Source organism: Cervus canadensis, chromosome 8 (assembly GCF_019320065.1).
Source record: "Cervus canadensis isolate Bull #8, Minnesota chromosome 8, ASM1932006v1, whole genome shotgun sequence".
Classification (NCBI taxonomy): Eukaryota; Metazoa; Chordata; class Mammalia; order Artiodactyla; family Cervidae; genus Cervus; species Cervus canadensis.
Window position 1 is genome coordinate 65237479 of NC_057393.1, and position 19969 is coordinate 65257447.

The 19969-nt window shown below is 52.8% G+C and overlaps 1 protein-coding gene across 3 annotated transcripts; it reads left to right on the plus strand.

Moving 5' to 3' along the window:
• The first annotated feature begins 1230 nt into the window (after positions 1 to 1230).
• Positions 1231 to 19463, plus strand: DNAJB12 (DnaJ heat shock protein family (Hsp40) member B12). 3 transcript variants are annotated; one of them, XM_043476635.1, is made up of 9 exons: positions 1231 to 1599; positions 8955 to 9135; positions 10460 to 10605; positions 12465 to 12650; positions 12770 to 12849; positions 13914 to 14023; positions 15703 to 15875; positions 16423 to 16520; positions 17640 to 19463. In XM_043476635.1, exons 1-9 carry the CDS (start codon positions 1467 to 1469, stop codon positions 17667 to 17669), a joined length of 1137 nt encoding a protein of 378 aa, XP_043332570.1. In that variant the 5' UTR covers positions 1231 to 1466; the 3' UTR covers positions 17670 to 19463. The 3 variants fall into 3 exon arrangements, with proteins under 3 accessions (XP_043332570.1, XP_043332571.1, XP_043332572.1); XM_043476636.1 differs by having other exon boundaries at positions 1390 to 1599; positions 16423 to 16574; XM_043476637.1 differs by having other exon boundaries at positions 1390 to 1599; positions 16423 to 16568.
• Positions 19464 to 19969: the final 506 nt, after the last annotated feature.

A 19969-nucleotide genomic window follows, 5' to 3' on the forward strand; every position in this document is an offset into this window, starting at 1 on the left:
TTCCCAGCATCAGGGTCTTTTCAAATGAGTTAGCTCTTCACCTCAGGTGGCCAAAGTATTGGAGTTTCAGCTTCAAAATCAGTCCTTCCAATGAACATTCAGGACTGATTTCCTTTAGGATGGACTGGTTGGATCTCCTTGCAGTCCAAGGGACTCTCAAGAGTCTTCTCCAACACCACAGTAGTAATGTCTCTGCTTTTTAATATGCTGTCTAGGTTAGTCACAACTTTTCTTCCAAGGAGTAAATGTCTTTTTATTTCATGGCTGCAGTCACCATCTGCAGTGATTTTGAAGACCCCCAAAATAAAGTCAGCCACTGTTTCCACTGTTTCTCCATCTATTTGCCATGAAGTGATGGGACCGGATGCCATGATCTTTGTTTTCTGAATGTTGAGCTTTAAGCCAACTTTTTCACTCTCCTCTTTCACTTTCATCAAGAGGCTCTTTAGTTCTTCTTCACTTTCTGCCACAAGGGTGGTGTCATCTGCATATATGAGGTTATTGATATTTCTCCCGGCAATCTTGATTCCAGCTTGTGCTTCATCCAGCCCAGCATTTATGGATTATAGTAGTAGCCTCTTAACCCTTATCTGTGGTAAGACTCTTACCAAATCTCGCTGGGGAGGCCACATAATATAAGGACTGAGAAATGACTGATGGATTCGCCAATGCAGGTCATTAGTAACGTTAGTAAGACTGCTTTCACTGGATTGACCAGTAATGTGGAAATCTGACTGAACTGGATTCCACAATACAGTGGAATTCTATATGCTCCTTGTTGATCTATAATAACTCATCAAGAAAATTCTCCTTCCAGAGTCTTTGTATTTGCTCTTCCCTCTGCCTGGACCGCCTTTCTTCCAGGTAGTCACATGTGGATTATCTGCTCTCTCTCCTGAATTCAGATTTCTATTAAAATGACAGCTTCTGAGAGATTTCTCCTATCAGGTTATTTAAAATAGCACCATCCACTCTCAATCCCTTTACTTCTTTATCTTTTTTTTTTTTTCCTTCTTAGCATTTATCACTATTTGAATATATCTCTTTATCCGACATCTCCCCACCCCCACTACACACACTAGAATGTAGGCTCTATGAGGGCAGAGACTTCTGTTTTCTACCATTTACCTAACCTGGCAAATAGCAGGTACCCAAATATCTGTCGAATGACTAAATAAGCAACCTTCGTCTCAAACGCACAGAGTTACTACTTGCGAACATAGAAAACTTTAAGACCTCGGAATATGCCCTCTTGGAACGTGGACTTACATCATTAGGGCCTCTTAGACGTCCCCCTCTTAGAAGACATACGGTATCGCTTCCGCCCTCGCTTAAACCTCAGGGAAGGAGGGGCGGAGGGTTTATGTCATCACCCTGCGACCGCCTGCTCCTAGACGCGCCGGCTGCTGGCGCAGCCCTTCGCTCGCCCGGCCTCCCCCTCCCTGGTTCCGCGCTCTGGTTCCGCCATGGAATCCAACAAGGATGAAGCCGAGCGCTGTATTAGCATCGCCCTTAAGGCCATCCAGAGCAACCAGCCGGACCGAGCGCTCCGCTTCCTGGAGAAAGCGCAGCGGCTGTACCCGACGCCGCGAGTTCGCGGTGAGTGTAAGATGCCAGAGACACTGAGGGGACATTAGAACTGATGGGGGGAATACGGGAACGGACCGACGGGAGCTGTTGGAGGAGGGGGAGGGGTGGCGAGGCGCGGCTACGCCTGCGCACTGAGACGCGCGGTGGCCTTCGGGAGGTGTAGTCTTTGGCTCCCACCCCTCTCCGGGATACTGGACTCTTGGTGACAGGGGCAACAGTGACTTTAGCTTTCCAGGTGCTTGCGGAATCCTCTAAGATTTGGAGTTCCCAAGAATGAGAGGTTCTGACAGATGGGGCGAAAGGAACTTATATGGAAGCGAAATCGAACTACTTTTCCCAAGGGGCCATTCGGTGGCCCAGGGCCAGTTGCCGGCCTGGGAAATATTATAGTTTAGGAAAATAAACATAACTCCTCTGAAGGAAGAAATAAGTTCTAGAGAAAGAAAGAGCACTTCTGACCTTCGGACGGCCTGAAAAGTCATCTCCGTATGTTTACTCCCTGGCACGTCTCCGGGCTAGGGTCAAGGACCACCCTCACCAGACTAGAGCCTGCCTTTTTCCCATTCCACACACCCGCTCACTCCCTCCTGGAGCCTCTTCTCCCGCTTGCGAGCTTCAGAGCGATGGCCTCAAGCACTCCCACCTACCCTCGCCCCGAAGAGTCCGTCAGTGGCCGGCCATATGAGCGTCAGGACAGCACCAGGCTGCTAAGCAGCCCTGGACTGTTTCCAAACCAGAGAGGGAACAGTGAGGTTGTCTGTACTACTCACTCTATCCAGGAAGCCTTTTTTTTTTTTTTTCTTTAACCTAAGTCTTCGGAGTTTTTCTTCACACACGCTGGAGGAGAGAAAGAGGTAGTTCATTAAAAATACAGAGTTTATACCTGCAATTGCCACTAAGTAAACTGGCCGATAGCAGGTACTCAGAAGACGGAGTTTTCATCCTAACTGCTACCATGTGATCTTTCTGAGCTTGGGTTTCCTCAACTGGAAAATTGGAGGGCTGGCACAGATAATATGAATAACAATCATACCCATGAGGGCTTTTCACAGAGTTTAGACAGCTCTTTCAGTTTGTTTTCTCTCTTGAGCCTGCCCTATCAGGGAGGCAGAGCAGATCATTATCTTTGTTCTGTAGATAAGGAAATACCTCAGAGGCTAGGGACTTGTCCAAGATGACACAGCTAGAAATTGGAAAGTTCTGTGACTCTTTACATGTTCGCTAAAGGAATAAAATGAAACTGAACAGCAGCAGTTAGCTTTCTAACCCTTCATGCCCACATTATGAAATTGAGAAAGGGGAATCGTGGTGGAAGAGGCAGTCTAGAACGCCTAAGTTTTTCTCCCTCCTGACTCTGCAGGTTTGGCCTGTTTGCTTTAGAGAGAGTTTCAGTCTCTGTTTTCCACAGCTCCTGAGGTAACCTGCTCAAGGAACTTTTCTGTGAAATCACACTCTGTAAGATGGCCCTCTGTGTAAGGGGGCGTGAGGGCAGCTCCCAGACTGACTCCGGTACTTCTGGAGGTTCAGAAACAAGCAGCCAAGAATGGATGGTAACAGCATGCCTGCAGAACTCTTCTGTTACCAGGCCCCCCTGCTACACTTCAAGTGCTTGGATGGGTGTCCTTCCTGGAGCACAAGTACTGGAATTTGCTCAGGCAAGGAGTGACCTGCTGCATATTTGTCATATTCGTATTATTCTGGAAAGGGTATTTGCCTCTCAGCTCTCTGTAAACTTTACCTTGTGCCATTTGCAGGCACAAGGTAACAAGGATGTTACTGACAAGGATGTAGGGGTGATTTAGGCTTGAGATACGGAAACCTTGGTTAAAAAATACTAGGTAGTTGTCTACACTTGATGTGTAAAGTTTGAACTCATTCCACATACTCATTTAATGCAAAGACTTCTTTGTTTTTGCTTGCAAAATCTCTTCTTGGTGCTAAGTGGTTACAGAAGAATTGGTAAGATGTGATCATTCACCTTAAGGAGCTTACGTCTAGTGAAGGAGACAGTTACAGAAAAGATGATATTGCAAACTGTAAAACGAGAGCTGTGATTAAACAGAAATGAAGCCCAGTGTTAGATGCTGAGGACCTCTGGGTAGATGTGAAAAATTCAGTCCCTGCCCTTCACGAGGTGGAGGGGAATCTTGAGGGTAGGAGGCATGGGGAGTAAATTATAAGCAGTCTCATGACAGGGGTGTGAAACTAATGGTAGATCACAGTGAGGGAAGGCTTCGGGGAGTAGGATAAGAGGCCTTATTTGAACTGCACTTCAGAGGAGAGTAGGGGGCTTGAGAAGGGCTTGCTGGGGGAAAGATATGGAGGCTGGAAGTTGTAAGAGATGTGGGGGAAGAGACTGAGTGTAACGAGATATGGAGGCTTTGGAGGTGGTAATTTGAGTATGGAGGGGACTGTGGTTGAAAATAGGATGGGACCAGACTGGGGGAATCCTTTCCTGCCATACCAGGGTATTTCACTTTATTGTGTAGTTAGTGGAAAAATGACTGAAGTTTTTGATAGCAGGTGGAAGATAGGGTACTGATCTTAAAACAACATATAGGGTTATTGAGTGGGAAGAGAGACTCAAGGCAGAAACCAGTTGGGAGACAATTGCATGGAGTGGGTTAGGAATTATGAGGGCTTAAGGTAAGGCAGCATGGATCAGAATAAATTCATTGGAGGAGAAGTGCTGAGGCTTCTGTAAGAAGGATGCTGAGGAAAAATGGGGACTCAGAATCCAACCCTATGTGATCAGGAAGAAACCAAGCTAAAGAACACGGGTGGGCAGAGATGGGCAGAGTGCAAGGTGCTGGTGGGATGTTCCAAATAAACTATCAGGTTGGAGCTCCGGAGAGAGCACCCGGTTCCAGCTGAGAGTCTGCCGTCATCAGTTGGATGGAGCTCCCTGGAGTCGTGCCTGGCTGAGGTCACTGTGGGAAGGTGTGAATGTGTAGCAGAGGTTACTGCAGACACAGACATTGCCACATCTGCCCTTAGCCAGTGGGCAGAGACAGAGGAAGCAAAAGGTGAGATGGAGCAACAGCTGAAGAGGCAGTCCCAGGAGGGAGCAGCGGCCAGGTAGCCGTGGAGCCCTGTGTCAAGGAGGTGGTGAGCAGCACTGTCAGTTGCTGCAGAGGCCACGTGAGGAAAGGGCAAGTCAAGAAATGAAAGGCAGAGAATCAAGAGCATCGGACGAGGACTGGTCCTGGAGACGTGGAAGGACAGACAGGGAAAGGTTAGGAGTGAGAGGAGGCTCAGAGAAATCTTGAAGGATCCAAGAGGACTTGAAACTCTGCTGCAGGAGGTGGGATGGGGAGGCACCGGGGGCTGGACTGATGTACTCTGGAGCAGGGGTGGGGCCCTGAGGTGAGAAGTCACAGGGCAGGGGGAATGGAGCCAGTCGGTCCCTTTCTGAGAGCTTCTATCCAGTCCTGCAGCCTGGTAAGCAGTGGCTTTGCCTCAGGCTTAGCGACAGTGGTGGAAGGCACTGCGTTTTCCTGGGAGCTGTTAAGAACATCTACAGGCCTGTGTTTTTCCAGCATCCTGAGTGAAGGTTAGCCATGGAGGACAGCTCGGCTGCCTCAGGTTCTGTGAAGCACCTGGCACAGAGACTGACGAGGTTCAAAATGAATAGCTGGTAATGTGATGATCTGGGCTCATGAACCAGCTTGCACCGGGAACAGGCCAGCCAGGGAGGTGAGAGGACCCAAGGTGGGGGGCTGGGAGGCTCCAGGGCTTCAGAAGGTAAAGTCTCAACACTCAGCAGGCTGTGGACTGAGTTGTAACCAAGAAATGTCAGGACATCCCAGACTCCAGGTCCACACAGAGGCTGCCCAAGGTTCTGTGTGGTGCTGACTCTGGGGTTCAGGCTCAGTCAGGGAGGCCAGCACACGGGAGAAGAGAGGACTGGCCACTGAGAGGGTTTGGCATTCAGGGTCTAGGAGTGAGGGATATTTTAGGACTGGCAAGGTCCAGAGTGTGGAGCTGTCTGTTCCAAGTTGGTCAGCCTTTATGTACCCCATTGGGCACTCAGTCCTTCCATTTATCTTGTTTTATTGAGTCTTCTTTACCCCCTGAACAATCCTGTGAGGGCAGGAACTGTGTCTTCACTGAGGAATTAGGTACCTTGACAAGACCACGTGGCTCATTAGCAAAGGATACAGACTGTGCAGCGCCACTCCCTGGCTCTTCATCTAATCTGGCCTCCATCTCCCGACTACTTTGAGCACTTGTAGGTACCTAGAGAGCCTGGAGGGGAAGTGTCCCAGGTGACACAGTGTTTGCTGGAGGTGGTGCTCAGTGCTTTGGAGGCATTCACTCATTTACTGTTTCAGCTGTCCTGAGGGAGATCCAGGTTTACATGGAGAAGCTAAGTTGACTTGTCCAAGGAAACACCACTGTCAAGTGGCAGGGCCAGGTTTGAAGCGGGCAGTCTGGGTCTGAGGAGGGTCTCCTCTAGTAGCTTTGTCTGTACAGATGGTCTCACCTCCACCTCAATGGCTCCTGCTGCCACCCCAGCTTTGGTCTCTTCCTCCAGTTTCCCTTCTTTCTAACTGTCTGCCAGCTTTTCTGAGAAGGGGCAGAGTTGGGATTTGAACCCAACTCTGTCTAACTCCATCGCCACATTAAGCTATTCTGTTGCTTACTCTTCTGTGACTTTGCTTCCCAGGCACTGTGCTGTGAGGGGTGTAACAGTGAGACAGCATGGGGCAGTCATATCCACGGACTGGCAGAGGGCTTGTCCCGGCCACAAGAGAGTCTTAATTGTTAACACCCAGAAATCTTTAATTGCCACCTCAAACAGCAGTCTTCTGTGTGACCCAGGGCACATTCATTCCCCTTTACTCTGTCTTTGTGCAGTGTAGGGAAATTAGAAGGGCTGATTCCACATAACTAAAAAATCTTCCAGAATGTTCCCTGAAAGGTACCAGAGAGAGCCGATCCCACTTCCTGGCTGATGCTCCTGTGTATCTACAGTAATTGAATGGCCAGTCATATTGTCCTGAGGGCATCAGCCTGGACCCCTGAGGTTTCCAGAAAAATGAAAATAAACAACCTCTTTAAAAGCCTTAGGAAACCAGCAGACCGACTCCTCTCTCAGTCCTGTCTTGATCAGCATCACTTTGTTGGTTTCTGCTTTTGCCATTTCCTTGGTACCTGGCGTAAAAGTGGAGCCTGGGATGGCTTGACATCTCATGATTGCAGCTGAGTCCAAAACCTACTGGGCGCTGATACTTTGCCTCCCCAAGATGTGGAGTGCCCTGCCCACCCCCGACCTTGGTCACCTCACCTCCCTGGCCAGCCAGCTAATCAGCCCCGGTCACAGTATTAGCAGCTCCTCATTTTGAACTTTTACTGTATGTCAGTGTCTGTGCCAGGTAGTTACACATCTCATTTTATCCTCATTTACTGTGTGGGGAGATCCCCTGCAGGAGGACATGCCATCCCACTCCACTATTCTTGCCTGGAAAATTCCATGGGCAGAGGAGCCTGGCGGTGGGGTCATGTGGTCAAAAGGGTTGGACGTGGCTGAGCGCACACACATGCGCACTGTGAGGAAACCGAAATTCAGAGAAATCTCACCAGTCCACCAGAGGTCGGGATGTTAGGCTGAACTGAGATTTGAAGCCTGGGTCTTTGGGAATGAACTTCTTTCTCAGCACAACATGGCTGGAAGGGGCTTCTCCTGCCAGGCTCATGTGGTCTGGGATGGCAGAGTAGTCAAGAGCATGGTTTCCCGAGCTGGACATCCTGGAACTCGAGTGCTGCCACTCACCTTGTGTCGCCACGGGCAAGGTGATCAAACACAGCTCCTCCCTTATAACAGGGATGACAGTGATGAGACCCAGCTCTGAAGCCACTGTCAAGATTAAATGGGCAAGGACTTCCCTGGTGGAGCAGTGGATGGGAATCTGCCTGCCAGTGCAGGGGACAGAGGTTCCATCCCTGGTCGAGGAAGATTCCACATGCTGCAGAGCAGCTAAGCCCGCGCACCACAACTGCTGAGCCCACGCTCTAGAGCCGGCGGGCCACAGCTAGTGAGCCCCTGTGCTGCAGCTACTGAAGCCTGTGTGTCTAGAGCCTGTGCTCTGCAACAAGAGAAGCCCCTGCAATGAGAAGCCCCCGCACCACAACTAGAGAGTAGCCCCCGCTTTCTGCAACTGGAGAAAGCCTGAGTGCAGCAACGAAGACCCAGCACAACCAAAAAATAAATAATTAATTTTTAAAAAAAAGATTAAATGAGCGAATACACACAGAGCACCATGTCCGGGCCTGCTGACTCATGGCGAGTGCTCACCACTGTGGCTTCTCTCCGAGCACCCTCTTGGGCTTTGGTGCAGGAGCCCCTCCACCCCCTCATGCAGGGCCAGCCCACCTGTCAGCCTCTGTGTTTGTATTTCCCAGCTGCTGACTCGGTGAGAACATGTGAGTTTTCTACAAGTAGCGCAGCAGGGGCTCAGGATACAGTGGTCCACTTGAGCCCCAGTGCTCTGCTCCCTGGAGCCCAGCTCTGGGCCTCCTCCAGGCCCACATGCATCGTAGTGCCTGGAGCCCAGCAAACACCTGGCACATTTGAAGGAAGCTGGGGACGAGCCAGGCTGCATTGCTGCCCCTCCTCTGCACGGAGGTGTCCTGGGTCCCTGCAGTGGCCCAGATGCCTGGATTCCCAGGGTGCTGTGCCCCAGGCATGACTCATGGGCTCAGAGCTGGCTCTGGGCCTGTAATGAGTGGGCACAGGGGACTCCTTTCAGAGATATGGGCCTTTCCTCATTGAATCAAAAGGCACCAAGGACTTGGGTTTGGATATCTGTGACCCTCTCTGAGCATGACCGCTAATGCCCTGTATAGACTGTGAACACTGAAGCAGGACATTGGACGTGGCCAGCCATTTGAAAAAGGTAAACAGTAGCAAGCGTGAGCACAGCAGATGTTTGTCCTGAGTCCCACACCACCCCTGCCCCCTGGGGCAGAATCACTGCTCCCTTTCCTCTCCACAGCTGAGCGGGAGGAGGCCTTCCTCCCAGTCCCTGCTGACTCTGATGGTCCTACTAAGTGCAGCCCCCTTACAGAGCACTTTGCCCATCTTGGCACTCAACAGAGGGTGGCTATTACACACTTTACTTAGGGATTTTAAAAACCTAAAAGATTAATAGTTTATTTTTGTGCTGGGTTTACCCTCAGAACTGTGACTCCTAAGCAAGCGATTATCCCCTTAGTCCCTCAGGCCCAGGTCAGGAAAGGAGCAAGCTATGTTGGGAAGAAGAGTGGGTGGGGTGCAGGGGTCCCGGGATTTCCCAGGGCCAGGCAGGCCCTCAGCCATTGCTGGAGCAGGAGCCCTGAACAGTTGTCCTGCTTTTGCACAGCCCTGATCGAGTCCCTCAACCAGAAACCACAGCCTGCCGGCGACCAACCCCAAGCCACAGAGGCAACTCACGCGACCCATAGGAAAGCAGCTGGGGCCAATGCCCCCTCAGCCAACGGTGAGGCCGGAGGAGGAGAGAGCACCAAAGGCTACACCGCAGAGCAAGTAGCAGCCGTGAAAAGGTAGCGGACTGGGCGGGCGGGAAGAGCCAGAGCCTGGGGGGTTGGGACGTTTTCACATCTAGAGAAGGCTTCCTGCCGCCCGTCATCCACCTCACCTGGGAGGACCTTGAAGCTGGAGGATGGTCAGGAGCCAAGCTCACAAGGCCCTCTCCCATTTCCCATGAGGCCCTGGAGTCTAGTGTGGGCCTTGGGGCCCTGCTACCCGCTGCTGCCCCGGCAGCCCACAGCAAAAGCTGGAAACCGCTGATGCTGCTGGCCTCCTCTGCCACAGGCCAGCAGATCCTGGGCCTTTTTACACAGCCCCGTTTGTCAGAGATGAGGCCTGGTCTCCCCTCCAGATACTCCCCCAACCCACACTCCTGCCCCCAACAAAGACCCTTTCAGATCAGAGCCTGTGTGGGGTAGGGTGGAAACAGGAGGAGTTATCCCTCCAAGGCTTGGGCAGGCTCAGCGCGGAGCAGCTCACACCAGGCCGAGACAACCCAGCCACGGCTGCTCAGGATTAGATGCTCCCGCTCGCATTTCTCCGGAGGCCTCCCACCAGCTAGCCTTGGGAGTGCCTCTGCGGTCCCTGGCTGCTAGTGAAGATGTCAAGCTTCAGGCCTGTGTGTGACCCAGTGTGATGATAGTTTCCCATAAAAGTATTTGCCGAATTTACACCTTTCTGACCAGACAAGACCATGGGTTGTAGGCAGTAGAAGCTGGTGATGGGAATTTTCCTGGTTATCCAGTGGCTCAGACTCCATGCTCCCAATACTGGGGCCCAGGTTCGACCCCTGATCAGAGAACTAGATCTGACACACCACAACTAAGAGGTCAAATGGTGCAACTAAGACCCGGCACAGCCAAATAAAAATAAGTATTAAAAAGAAAGAAAGAAACCAACTGTGGGCCAAGAGTCAGGGAGTCTCCAGGGACCCCAGGAGTTAAAACTCAGTGGGAGAGAAACAGCGTCTCTTCAGGGCCCTGTGATGGGTGAACAGACACCTGCCACATCCGGCCTGTTTATCCCTCAGACTCAGACTGCCAGGAGGGTAGAGCTGCCGAACCCGGGGCACACCTGCCCTTGGGCAGAGGCCCCTGACGAACAGTCCTTCCTAGGTGCCTGCAGCGAGGGTGCTGTTGTTAGCTCAGGGAAATGGTTCCTGGCCCGGCAGAAACAGCATTAAATCCTAAATATATTATTGCTGTCTCCGCTGGGCCTGTCCTGGTCCCCCAGCCTGCTCAGAGCTGGGCACCCACACTGCTCTTTCATCAGCCACCTCCCTTCCCAGCCTGGGCCCACGAGAGCTCCCTCACCAAGTTCTACTCCCTCCTCCTCCAGGGTCAAGCAGTGTAAAGATTACTACGAGATCCTGGGGGTGAGCAGAGGGGCCTCAGATGAGGACCTGAAGAAGGCCTACCGCAAACTAGCCCTCAAATTCCACCCCGACAAGAACCATGCGCCTGGCGCCACTGAAGCTTTCAAAGGTAAGCTGACCCAGGTTTCCTAGTGTTTGGCTGTTCTGATCTCCTATCCTGGGGAGGGGAGGAGCAGCTTTTCCTGGAAGCTGCCTTGGACCCAAGTCCTTCTAGCTCAGGAGCTGCTTTTGGGAAGAAGGCCCTATAGTCACCTCCACCCCGCAATCTGTCGGAGTGCAGATGGTACCACTCCTCTCTCTCCTTCCCCCTCCCTCCACGGAGTTACAGCAGGGGAGCTGAGAACCAGTGCCTTTGCCAAGGTCACATGCTGATTGAGGGGCTGAAGGAGGCCTCCTGTGTCAGTTCCGCATCCTGGGATCTTGAAAATAGTTTCCCTGTTCTGAGAAGCTGAGTGGCCTGGATCAGAGCTTGGAGGCCTACTCAGACCAGCAGCCGCGGCCAACCCTCCCCAGTCTCTCTACACACACACACCCCCACACACATACCACACACGACCTCTCGCCTCCAATGGGGGACATAGCAGTCTCTCTGGACTCAGGGCCTGTTATTTCTGGGGAGGGGGCCTCAGTTCTGGCTGAAAACCTAAGCTGCCCTTTAATCGTTTATATTTTCACTGAACACATCAGGCACACTTGCTGGCTGTGTCCCAGCGCTGAGTGGCTGGTCCTGCAGTTCCCCAGACATCCCTTCTCTCCTCTCACACCTGCCTGTCCTCCACGGGACCTTCATGGTCTTAGGCTCACCTCCCTCTGGGGTGTGGTGACTGGCCCCCTCCCCGGGGCCAGGCAAGGTGCTGTGCTGTACCGGGGCTATGACCATCACCAGGTGGGGAGCCTGCGCAGAACAGACCCCCAAGATCCCGTGTGCCTCTCTTGGGGCTGCCCCAGGTGCTCCGTTCCAGCCTGCTCGGGGTTGGTTCCCAGTGGGGCAGTCTGCAGGCATCTCCCCCCGCTGCCTGTCCACCAACCTCAGGGGCAGAAGGAGAAAGGAATGAGGAGGCAAGGCAGCTGGGGTTCCTGTTTCTTCAGCCCTGGCCTCGGGGCCCTGTCACGGTGGGAGGAGGAGAGGCATTCTCACTCTCTAGGGGTTGCACGTTCTGAAGCAGATGCAGCTTTGACCTGCTGCCTTGAGGGTGTGGGCCGCTGGAGGACAAGAGACTGAGGAGGACTCAGAGCTGGGGCCTTCCAGGCACAGGCTTCCCCACCCCTGGGAGCTCTAATGGGGGCCAGGTGGAGGGACCACAGCTGGGACCCAGACCCCAGGGAAGAGAAGGCTTGCCCAGGCCACACCACCAGCAGTGGAGTCTCAACTAGAGCCTGGGGACCCGGCCCCTCCTGGCAGTTCCTGCTGCTCTCCGATTTACAATAGCACATCACGTGTTTGTTCAGCCTTCTTGTTGTGCTGTGACTTGAAGATTACATACCCTCCAGAAAGGATGCCCCATCCCACCAGACACCCCAGGAGAAAGGAATGAGGAGGAGGTATTTTGGTGGTTTTCATAAAGTCAGAGAGCAGACCTGAAGCAAGACTCACCTGGGTTTGATTCCTGGCTCTGCAGCATCAGACCTGTGTGAGCTTACACTTAACCTCCCTGAGCTCCGTTTTCTCATTGGTAAAATGGAGATGAGCTCTTAGGGGTCAGTAGGGTAAGGCCCATAAAGGACCTGATCAATAGAAAAAATTGGACCATCATCATGCAGTGGAGAGTGAGGACTGAGTGTTAATCCTCCGCCCATTGCAGACTGCCCCGATTCATTCAGAGGTGTTCCAGCATCCATCCTCCCGCCCCGCCCTCTGCACCTTAGAGCACCACTTGAACACCTGAAGGAAGTGGGCGCTTGGCCACCATGGGCCCGCACCCCCAGCACCCTCGGACCTCACCTTTCTGCCTCCTTTCTTGCTCCTAGCCATCGGCACAGCGTATGCGGTACTTAGCAACCCAGAGAAGAGGAAGCAGTATGACCAGTTCGGTGATGACAAGGGCCAGGCAGCCCGGCACGGCCACGGGCATGGGGACTTCCACCGCGGCTTTGAGGCCGACATCTCCCCTGAAGACCTCTTCAACATGTTTTTTGGTGGTGGCTTCCCATCTAGTAAGTTTCCCTGCTCTCCCCCACGTCCAGGCCTCCCTCGTGGTGATGGTGGGAGATGGGATGCCAGCCTCTCCCCTTCCCAGCAGCCCCACTCCTGACTCAGTCCCTCTGACCCCCAGGTAACGTCCACGTCTACAGCAATGGCCGCATGCGCTACACGTACCATCAAAGGCAGGACCGCAGGGAGAACCAGGGTGATGTGAGTGAGGAGGGGGTGGGTATGGGGAGGGTGCCTAGTCCCACCCAAGCGGGTGAGGCCTGGATTGGGGAGTACCTTGCTATCCTGCGACAGCAGTACCCCCCCAACTCAGCCGGGAAGCTAACTCGGTCCCCCAGTTGCCATTCCACTAAAGGACACCAGAGGGCGCCACACTCCACAGCACCCACAGCGGGAGTTGGGCGTGATGGCCTCTGCTGGGAAATGGAATGCAGAAACCTCCCTACTTCCAGGCAGGTTCCAGTGTTAATGGCCTTCTTGAGGTCTATATGTTCTTAAGGTCAGAATGACGTTTTCCAAGCAATGGAAGGTTAAACTTCACAAGAGAATTGTAAAGGATGACAACATAGGGTTGGGTCTTCTTTCTTCTCTTCAGTATTCTTTAATAATGTATACAAGAGCTGTAACAAGACAATGCATCAAACATCCTTTGAGTGCCACAGATTATAAGAACAGGTGGCTGACTGAAATTAAAGCAGTTAGCTAAGATTAAAATACTGTGGACAGTTGCAGAATATTTAAAATTATACCAAGCAGAGAGTTCTCTTTTGCTCTGATAATGTGGCCTTCTGCTTTTGTTTATTCATTTTTTAAACTTTTATTTTGTGTGTATTTAACATACAGAAGTTTTTTAAAATTGAAAATTACCACAAACTGAACAAATTTATTTTATAATTTCTCAACTGGCAATTTTTAAATTGGTAATAGGGTTCAGAATTCAGAAAGGTATATATAGTGTAAATCTCCTTCAAGGCCTGCCTCCCATTCTTCTGAAGGCAGACACTTTTGCTTTTTTTTTTTTTTTTCTTGTATTCTCTCACAAGTAAATACGTATACCCACCTCCCACCCCAGCATTTAGCCCCAGTTGCAGCTTTGTTTTTATTTGGGGAAACTGGCAGCTAGAGAAGTTTCTGTATTAGGGGGACCCATGGGAGGGAATGGGAGAGAGAGACCTCGTGGTCTGTCTGTAGACTCCCACCACCTGGGCTGCACTGTGGCATTGCCACCAGCGTCAGCCTGGGTGACCGTTGGCTCTTCCCTCTAGGGCGGGCTGGGGGTGTTTGTCCAGCTGATGCCCATCCTCATCCTGATCCTCGTATCAGCTCTCAGCCAGCTCATGGTGTCCAGTCCACCCTACAGTCTGAGCCTCAGACCGTGAGTACCCGCCGCTGGGGTGAGTCCCGGGTAGTGGGTGCACGGTGGGGTGGGGCGGGAGCTTTGGAGCCTCAGCCCCCACCAGGGGCCTTCCTTCCCATCCTCTTCCAGCAGGTTCCTGATCAAATTGCAGAAGCTGCTTAGAATCAAGAAAATAGACCTTGTTAAGCTGAGGTTCTTGATTTTTTTAGGATCATAGTCCCCTAAGAAAACACAGTGAAGCCTGCAGCTCTTTTCCCTAGAACACTGTGCATGCACACTGTTTTGCATATGGTTTCACGACACTCCCCATCTTATCTGCTGGCCTTGAAATAGGAACCTCTGTTCTTCCGTTCTGCTTGAGAGCCCTGAGACCATGAGAAGAACAGAGGCTCTAGAGTCAGAGCAAAGGTTGCTTTGAATCCCAGCTCCTCTACTAACTAAGCAGCTCTGTGACCTTGTACTAGTTATGTAACTTCTCTGAGCCTTTGCTTCCTCACCTACAAAATGGGAATACCTGCTTGTGATAATTAAATGAGTAATACACATAAAATGCCAGGCTCATTAGAAATGCTTGCTAACATTTGTCAAATGAATATACGGTCTCACACTGATAGTGAACTTGGGCAACTTATTTGCCCTTTGAAGGCATCAGCTCCCCTCATTTATTTCTAGCACCTGACCTGATATAGAGCGACTGCTTGGCTTCTATGGCCGGGAGCCCAGTGACCCCACCTAGCGGCCAGCCTCAGCCTGGGAGCCTGGCAGGATCCCTCTGAGCCAGCAGGGGGCAGAGTCGGTCCACTGGACCCACACCAGCCAGCACAAGCACTCTGTGGCCTGATGCCAGCCTTTTTCTCTGTAGCTAGAGAGCTGAGAGGCAGGAATGGGCAGACAGAAGCTGTCCTCACCAGAGCACTAACTTCTATCAGCATGTTGAGGCTCTTCCCTCAGCCTGCATGCATGTGTGCTAAGTCAATTCAGTCATGTCTGACTCTGCAATCCCATGGACTACAGCCTGCCAGGCCCCTCTCTCCATGGGATTCTCCATGGGCAAGAATACTGGAGTGGGTTGCCATTTCCTTCTCCAGGGGATCTTTCCAACCCAAGGATTAAACCTGCATCTCTTATGTCTCCTGCATTGGCAGGCAGATTCTTTACCACTAGGGCCCCCTGGGAAGCCCTGAGCCTGCAGAGCCTACAGTTAGAGCTAGAAGATTCCAAGAGGTGGAAGGATACAGCTCCTTAGAATCCTTCCTGTCATGTTGTTCCTAAGCCTGTTCACTCTGGACTGGGAGCCCCTGGATAGGAGGGCAGGCCCTCAGCAAGGATTGGCTTAGGGGATGAACAAGGGAATGGAAACACAGGGAGCTCAGGTCACGCAGCTCATCACAGGTGGGACCTGCACTCACCCTGGGTTCCCTGCTTCCCTGATCAGGCCCTCCCAGAGAGGGGCTGCTCCCCAGAGGCCCCACGCAGCAGTGTGGTAAGCAGAGAGCCAGAGGCACACCTTGCTGTGGTCTGGACCACTCATATAGGAGGGAGCCTGTTTCTTTTCTCCAGAGCAGCATGGAGTTCCTGCTCTAGCCCCTACTCCTGTGGGCTGTGCGGCACCTTATGTTAGGGGCCCCAGTCATCCCTGGCGCTACCTTGGGTCTGTGGACCCATGCCCACTTTGCGCTTGGTCTGTTTCTGGCCAGGTCGGTGGGCCACGTCCACAAGCGAGTCACTGACCACCTGAACGTCGTCTACTATGTGGCAGACACGTTCTCTGAGGAGTACACAGGCTCCAGCCTCAAAATGGTTGAACGGAATGTGGAAGATGATTATATTGCCAATCTTCGAAACAACTGTTGGAAGGAGAAGCAGCAAAGTAAGTTTGTGTGTGTTTATGTGGGGGCGGAGGAGGGGGTGGTGTGTGCACAAAGCTTGAGAGCTTGGAAGAAGAAGGCACTGTTCCCCCAGCGATCTGTGGGCCCAGCACCTGGCACTGCTCTACGCCAGCCATGGCCCAGCCAAAAGCCAGCTACCACCCCTGTGTTTCCCCGGGGCTAGGAGCCAGGGGCCACCTGGAGATTTCTTCCAGCTTCCCGTAAATCACTGCAATCAGCCTGTTGTTTGGCTGCCATAGGTAACTGTGTAGAGAGAAATTGGGGCAAATCTGGCCACTCGCTGATTGGATATCTGGATCTATCTATGGGGCCCTGGGGCAGTCTGACCAGGATGGCAGGTTCTCACCTTGGCTGGCCTCACCTGTGTTCTATCAAAAGGTGCCTCTATCCTGCTCCCCAGCGGGGGTCTACCCTAAAGGGATTCTGCCCAGTCCCTGGGCCCGTAACTGCTCTTCCCCTCCTGCGCAGACCACGCTGACATCGTAGCAGCCTTAGAAGCACGCCCTAACTTGCCCTATTGCTTTGCAGAGGAAGGCTTGCTGTATCGGGCCCGCTACTTTGGTGACACAGACATGTACAACAAAGCACAGAAGATGGGAACCCCAAGCTGTAACCGACTGTCAGAGGTGCAGGCCTCCCTGCATGGATAGTCCTGGGCCAGCCGTGCCACCGAGGTCCAAGTATGAGCCAGGGCCTCCTCTGCCTGGCAACTCCTGGCAGCTCTGGTCTTGGTCATGAGGCAGAGGAGGGTATGAGGAGGGAGGGAGGGAGCCCAGTGATCACGCAGCACAGTTTCCCTGTCCTCAGCCTGACCCCCAGCCTGCAGAGCTGGGAGTGTTCTGGGGTGAGTGGGGAAACTAAAGTCTGTCTCAGCCCTCCAGGGTGCCTCTATGGCACCCCACCCTGCCCCCTGGCTCCAGAACTGAGGGGTGCCCAGGGCTGCTCCTCATGCTCGCTTGGTCTACCCCAGCCCTGTGGTCCCCCTTGGCCCTTTCCCAAGTGTTACAGACTCTTATCTGGGCCCTGGGATCTAGGCCACCTGGTATTACTGGGCAGTCAGTAGACCCCCCCACTTCCCCGGCAGACACCAGGATGAACCATGTGCGAATGGGTGAGCCGACAGCCCTTCCTCTTCCCCTGTCCTTCCAGGCAGGAAGAAATGTGGTGTGCATGGGAGGGAACCCGTGTGCAGGGGAGGGAGCCGACAGGCTGGGAGCAGGAGAGGCCCTGCCCCCAGGCTGGTCCTAGTCTGGTTGGATCAGAAGCACTCTGAGCAGCTGTACACCTGGCAGCCGCAGGCATCTGACTGCCCGGGCACCTCACCTGTGGTCTGAGGAAGGGAACAAAAGGTCACAAGTTCAGGGTCCGAGGAGCAGAGAGCCCTCCACACAGAGGAATGGGAGAAAACAATGAAAGGTGGTGGTAGCAGGCTCCACCGCCCCCCCCCACCTTTACCCCCTCTAAGCAGGCGCTGTTCCCAGCATTTGCCAGAGGGGACAGCTTGGACCAGGCCCAGAGGAGTGTGGGCAGAGCTGGTAAAGGTTCTTTTTCGTGTTGGTGCTCTGCCCACCGCCTCTTCTGCCTGCGTCCCCTCAGCTGCAGACTCTGCTCTGAGGCCATTTGCTGGTGCCTCTGGGAGAGAGGAACAGACTGCAGGGCCCAAGACTTGGCTTGTCGGTGGGGGCTAAGCTCCAGGCTCCGGGACACGTAACTGCCAGGCTAACTGTTACCACTCTCCTCCCCAGACTATGAAATCCCTGGAGAATGTTTGGTGACATGCACTGAGCCAAGGTGACGGACTGTACACTTAAGGAAAGACAAAAAAAGAAAAAAAAAATTAAAGTGGAATTGGAGGCCGAACGCTGCACAACTGCCCTCTCTCTCACCCAGTAAATGCAGAAATCTCTTAGGACAGACAGGAAAACCTGCCACAGGGCTGCTTCCCTTCCTCCCAGGGCTGGCAAAGGCTCGGGCTCCACATCAGCTCTCTCCTAGGATACAGAAACCATGGCAACGAAAGTAGAATGTAAAACTTGCAGCAAATGTCTGTGGGAAGGGCTGGGGGAGGGGGCACCCAACTTCCTTTCTTCCCCCCTCCCAGGAGCTACCACCAGTCACCTCAGTGGAAGCAATCAGAGGTGTTGGCCAAGGATAAAGAGGACGAGGAAAGAGAACTCTCCATAGAATGTAATTTATAGATGCGTGTATATGTATATATCTATTTATATGTAAATAACACATATAAAGATATATATAGAGAGAGTCTACTTTTTGAAACTATGCAGGGATTTGGTTAGGTTGTTGAGTTGATTTCTTCCCTGATTTAGAAAACGAGGCCTGTTTGGGGAAGGAGCCTTGTCCTTCATAGCTGACAGCAGAAGGAAAGTTGGGTCACAGCTTCTAACGTTGCCCTCAAGCCCAGCCTGTTTTTGATGGCAGCAGTAATCATGATAGCATAAATCTGTAGAGAACTTGGAAGGCTGCCAACTTCATGATTAAACTGGAGGGGAGCAGGCCATGGGAAAAGAAGGTGCCCCTAGGGTCAGGTGCCAGGTCAGTGTTGCATCACGGTAGAAACCCCAGATGGCCTAGGGGGATGAGCCCACCCACCGTAAGTTTGGTCAGCTCAGGTGGGCACTTTGTCCTGGCGTCCGGGAGCCCCCCTGACCCCCCACCACCGAGAACAGCAGGATTGGAGAGGGGAATCAGGTTCAGCCTGACCACCTCCCCGCTTAGTCCCTTCGTGAGTTTTGCCTTATAGGTGCCCCCGGGCACAGCCCCATTGTTGCTACTGGTTTTCCCCAAGTCATGGACCAAGGACTCCAGAGGCTTTTCTTCCAAGAGTCAACCAGGTGGCACCCAGGACCTTGGGTCAGCAGCCGAATCCTGAAGAAAGTCCATGACCGTGGGCATCTCTGTCTCTACCCTCCAAGGACGTGACGCCACCTGGCCTTCTCTTGCACGTTGGACAAAGGATGAACCAGAAGGTTTTCTTCTCGTCACCTTCAAATGAGGATTTTTCTCAAAACAGCAGTTGCTGCCAGGGGAAGGGAGGGAGGTTTTATTTATTCCCACAGTTTATACTGGGCCTTTTGGAATTACCATTTTCCCCAAATTTTCCTCTCGTGGTGGGTGTGTCATTGAGCCTGCCATCCTCCGAAGCCTTACTACCCCAAACCAAGCTGCCAGCCAGGAGGGGGTCACCACCCTCCCAGAGCTTCTCTTGGCTCTTTTTTTAAAAGTCTCCCAACAAGTAGGATTCTTGCTGGGAAAGGAAGCTTGGTGAAGAAATGTCAAATATGGTTTTTAAACAAGGTCCTGCCCTGTGATGAAGCGGCCGCCCCAGCCCAGAGAGATGCTCAGAACTGGATGCGGATGAGAGCACCCTGCCCGCGGTGGCCCTGGTGCTCTGCCCCCACCACCCCAACCCTCTGGTCTTGGTAGATGTCCCTAGACGGGCTGAGCCATGTGCAATAAGAACATAGATCCTGACGGATCCCCTGAGAAGATGTATTTCTTGAATTAGAATTCTGAAATTGTATATCTATAAATATATGTTTATTATGTGATTGGTGGGTCTGTGTTGAGCAAGGGGGCCAAGCTTGGAGGGGAGAAGGGGGTACGAACACCTGTTGCCGCTGACACCGTCCTGCCCGGGCCACGAGGACTTTGGCGGCGAGTTGGAATGTCCCCTCGCCCCAGCTGACAGCCACTTCAGTCACAAGTGTTGTTCCAGGGCTGACTCCCATTGCGACAAAGGGTGAGCGGCTCAATTAGGCCAGGACCCGGGGGTCCCTGGCACTAATCCAGGGTGGGCAACCTGGGCCTCCCGTTGGCCCTACCCCGCCGATTCCATCAGGCCTGTGGTGAACACAGCAGATTCAGAACCTCCCTTCTCCCCAGCCTGGAGCTCCAGCCCACCCTGGATCCAGAACAAGGGAAAAGTTCTCAGAGTTTCTTTCCATCTCTGGCTGCACAGTCTTCCCAGCCATCCCTGCCACACAGCCCCCACAGCCCACCCTCCTCCCCCATGGAAAAGTTAAAAATGCGGCAGCCAGCGTAGGGCTGTCTGAAT

Excerpts from the sequence above, each read along its gene's own strand:
- DNAJB12 (XM_043476635.1), top strand. The coding sequence starts at position 1,467 with ATGGAATCCAACAAGGATGAAGCCGAGCGCTGTATTAGCATCGCCCTT. Across the intron at positions 10,606-12,464 it reads CGCCACTGAAGCTTTCAAAG|CCATCGGCACAGCGTATGCG; the intron begins GTAAGCTGACCC and ends TCTTGCTCCTAG. Across the intron at positions 15,876-16,422 it reads TTGGAAGGAGAAGCAGCAAA|AGGAAGGCTTGCTGTATCGG; the intron begins GTAAGTTTGTGT and ends ATTGCTTTGCAG.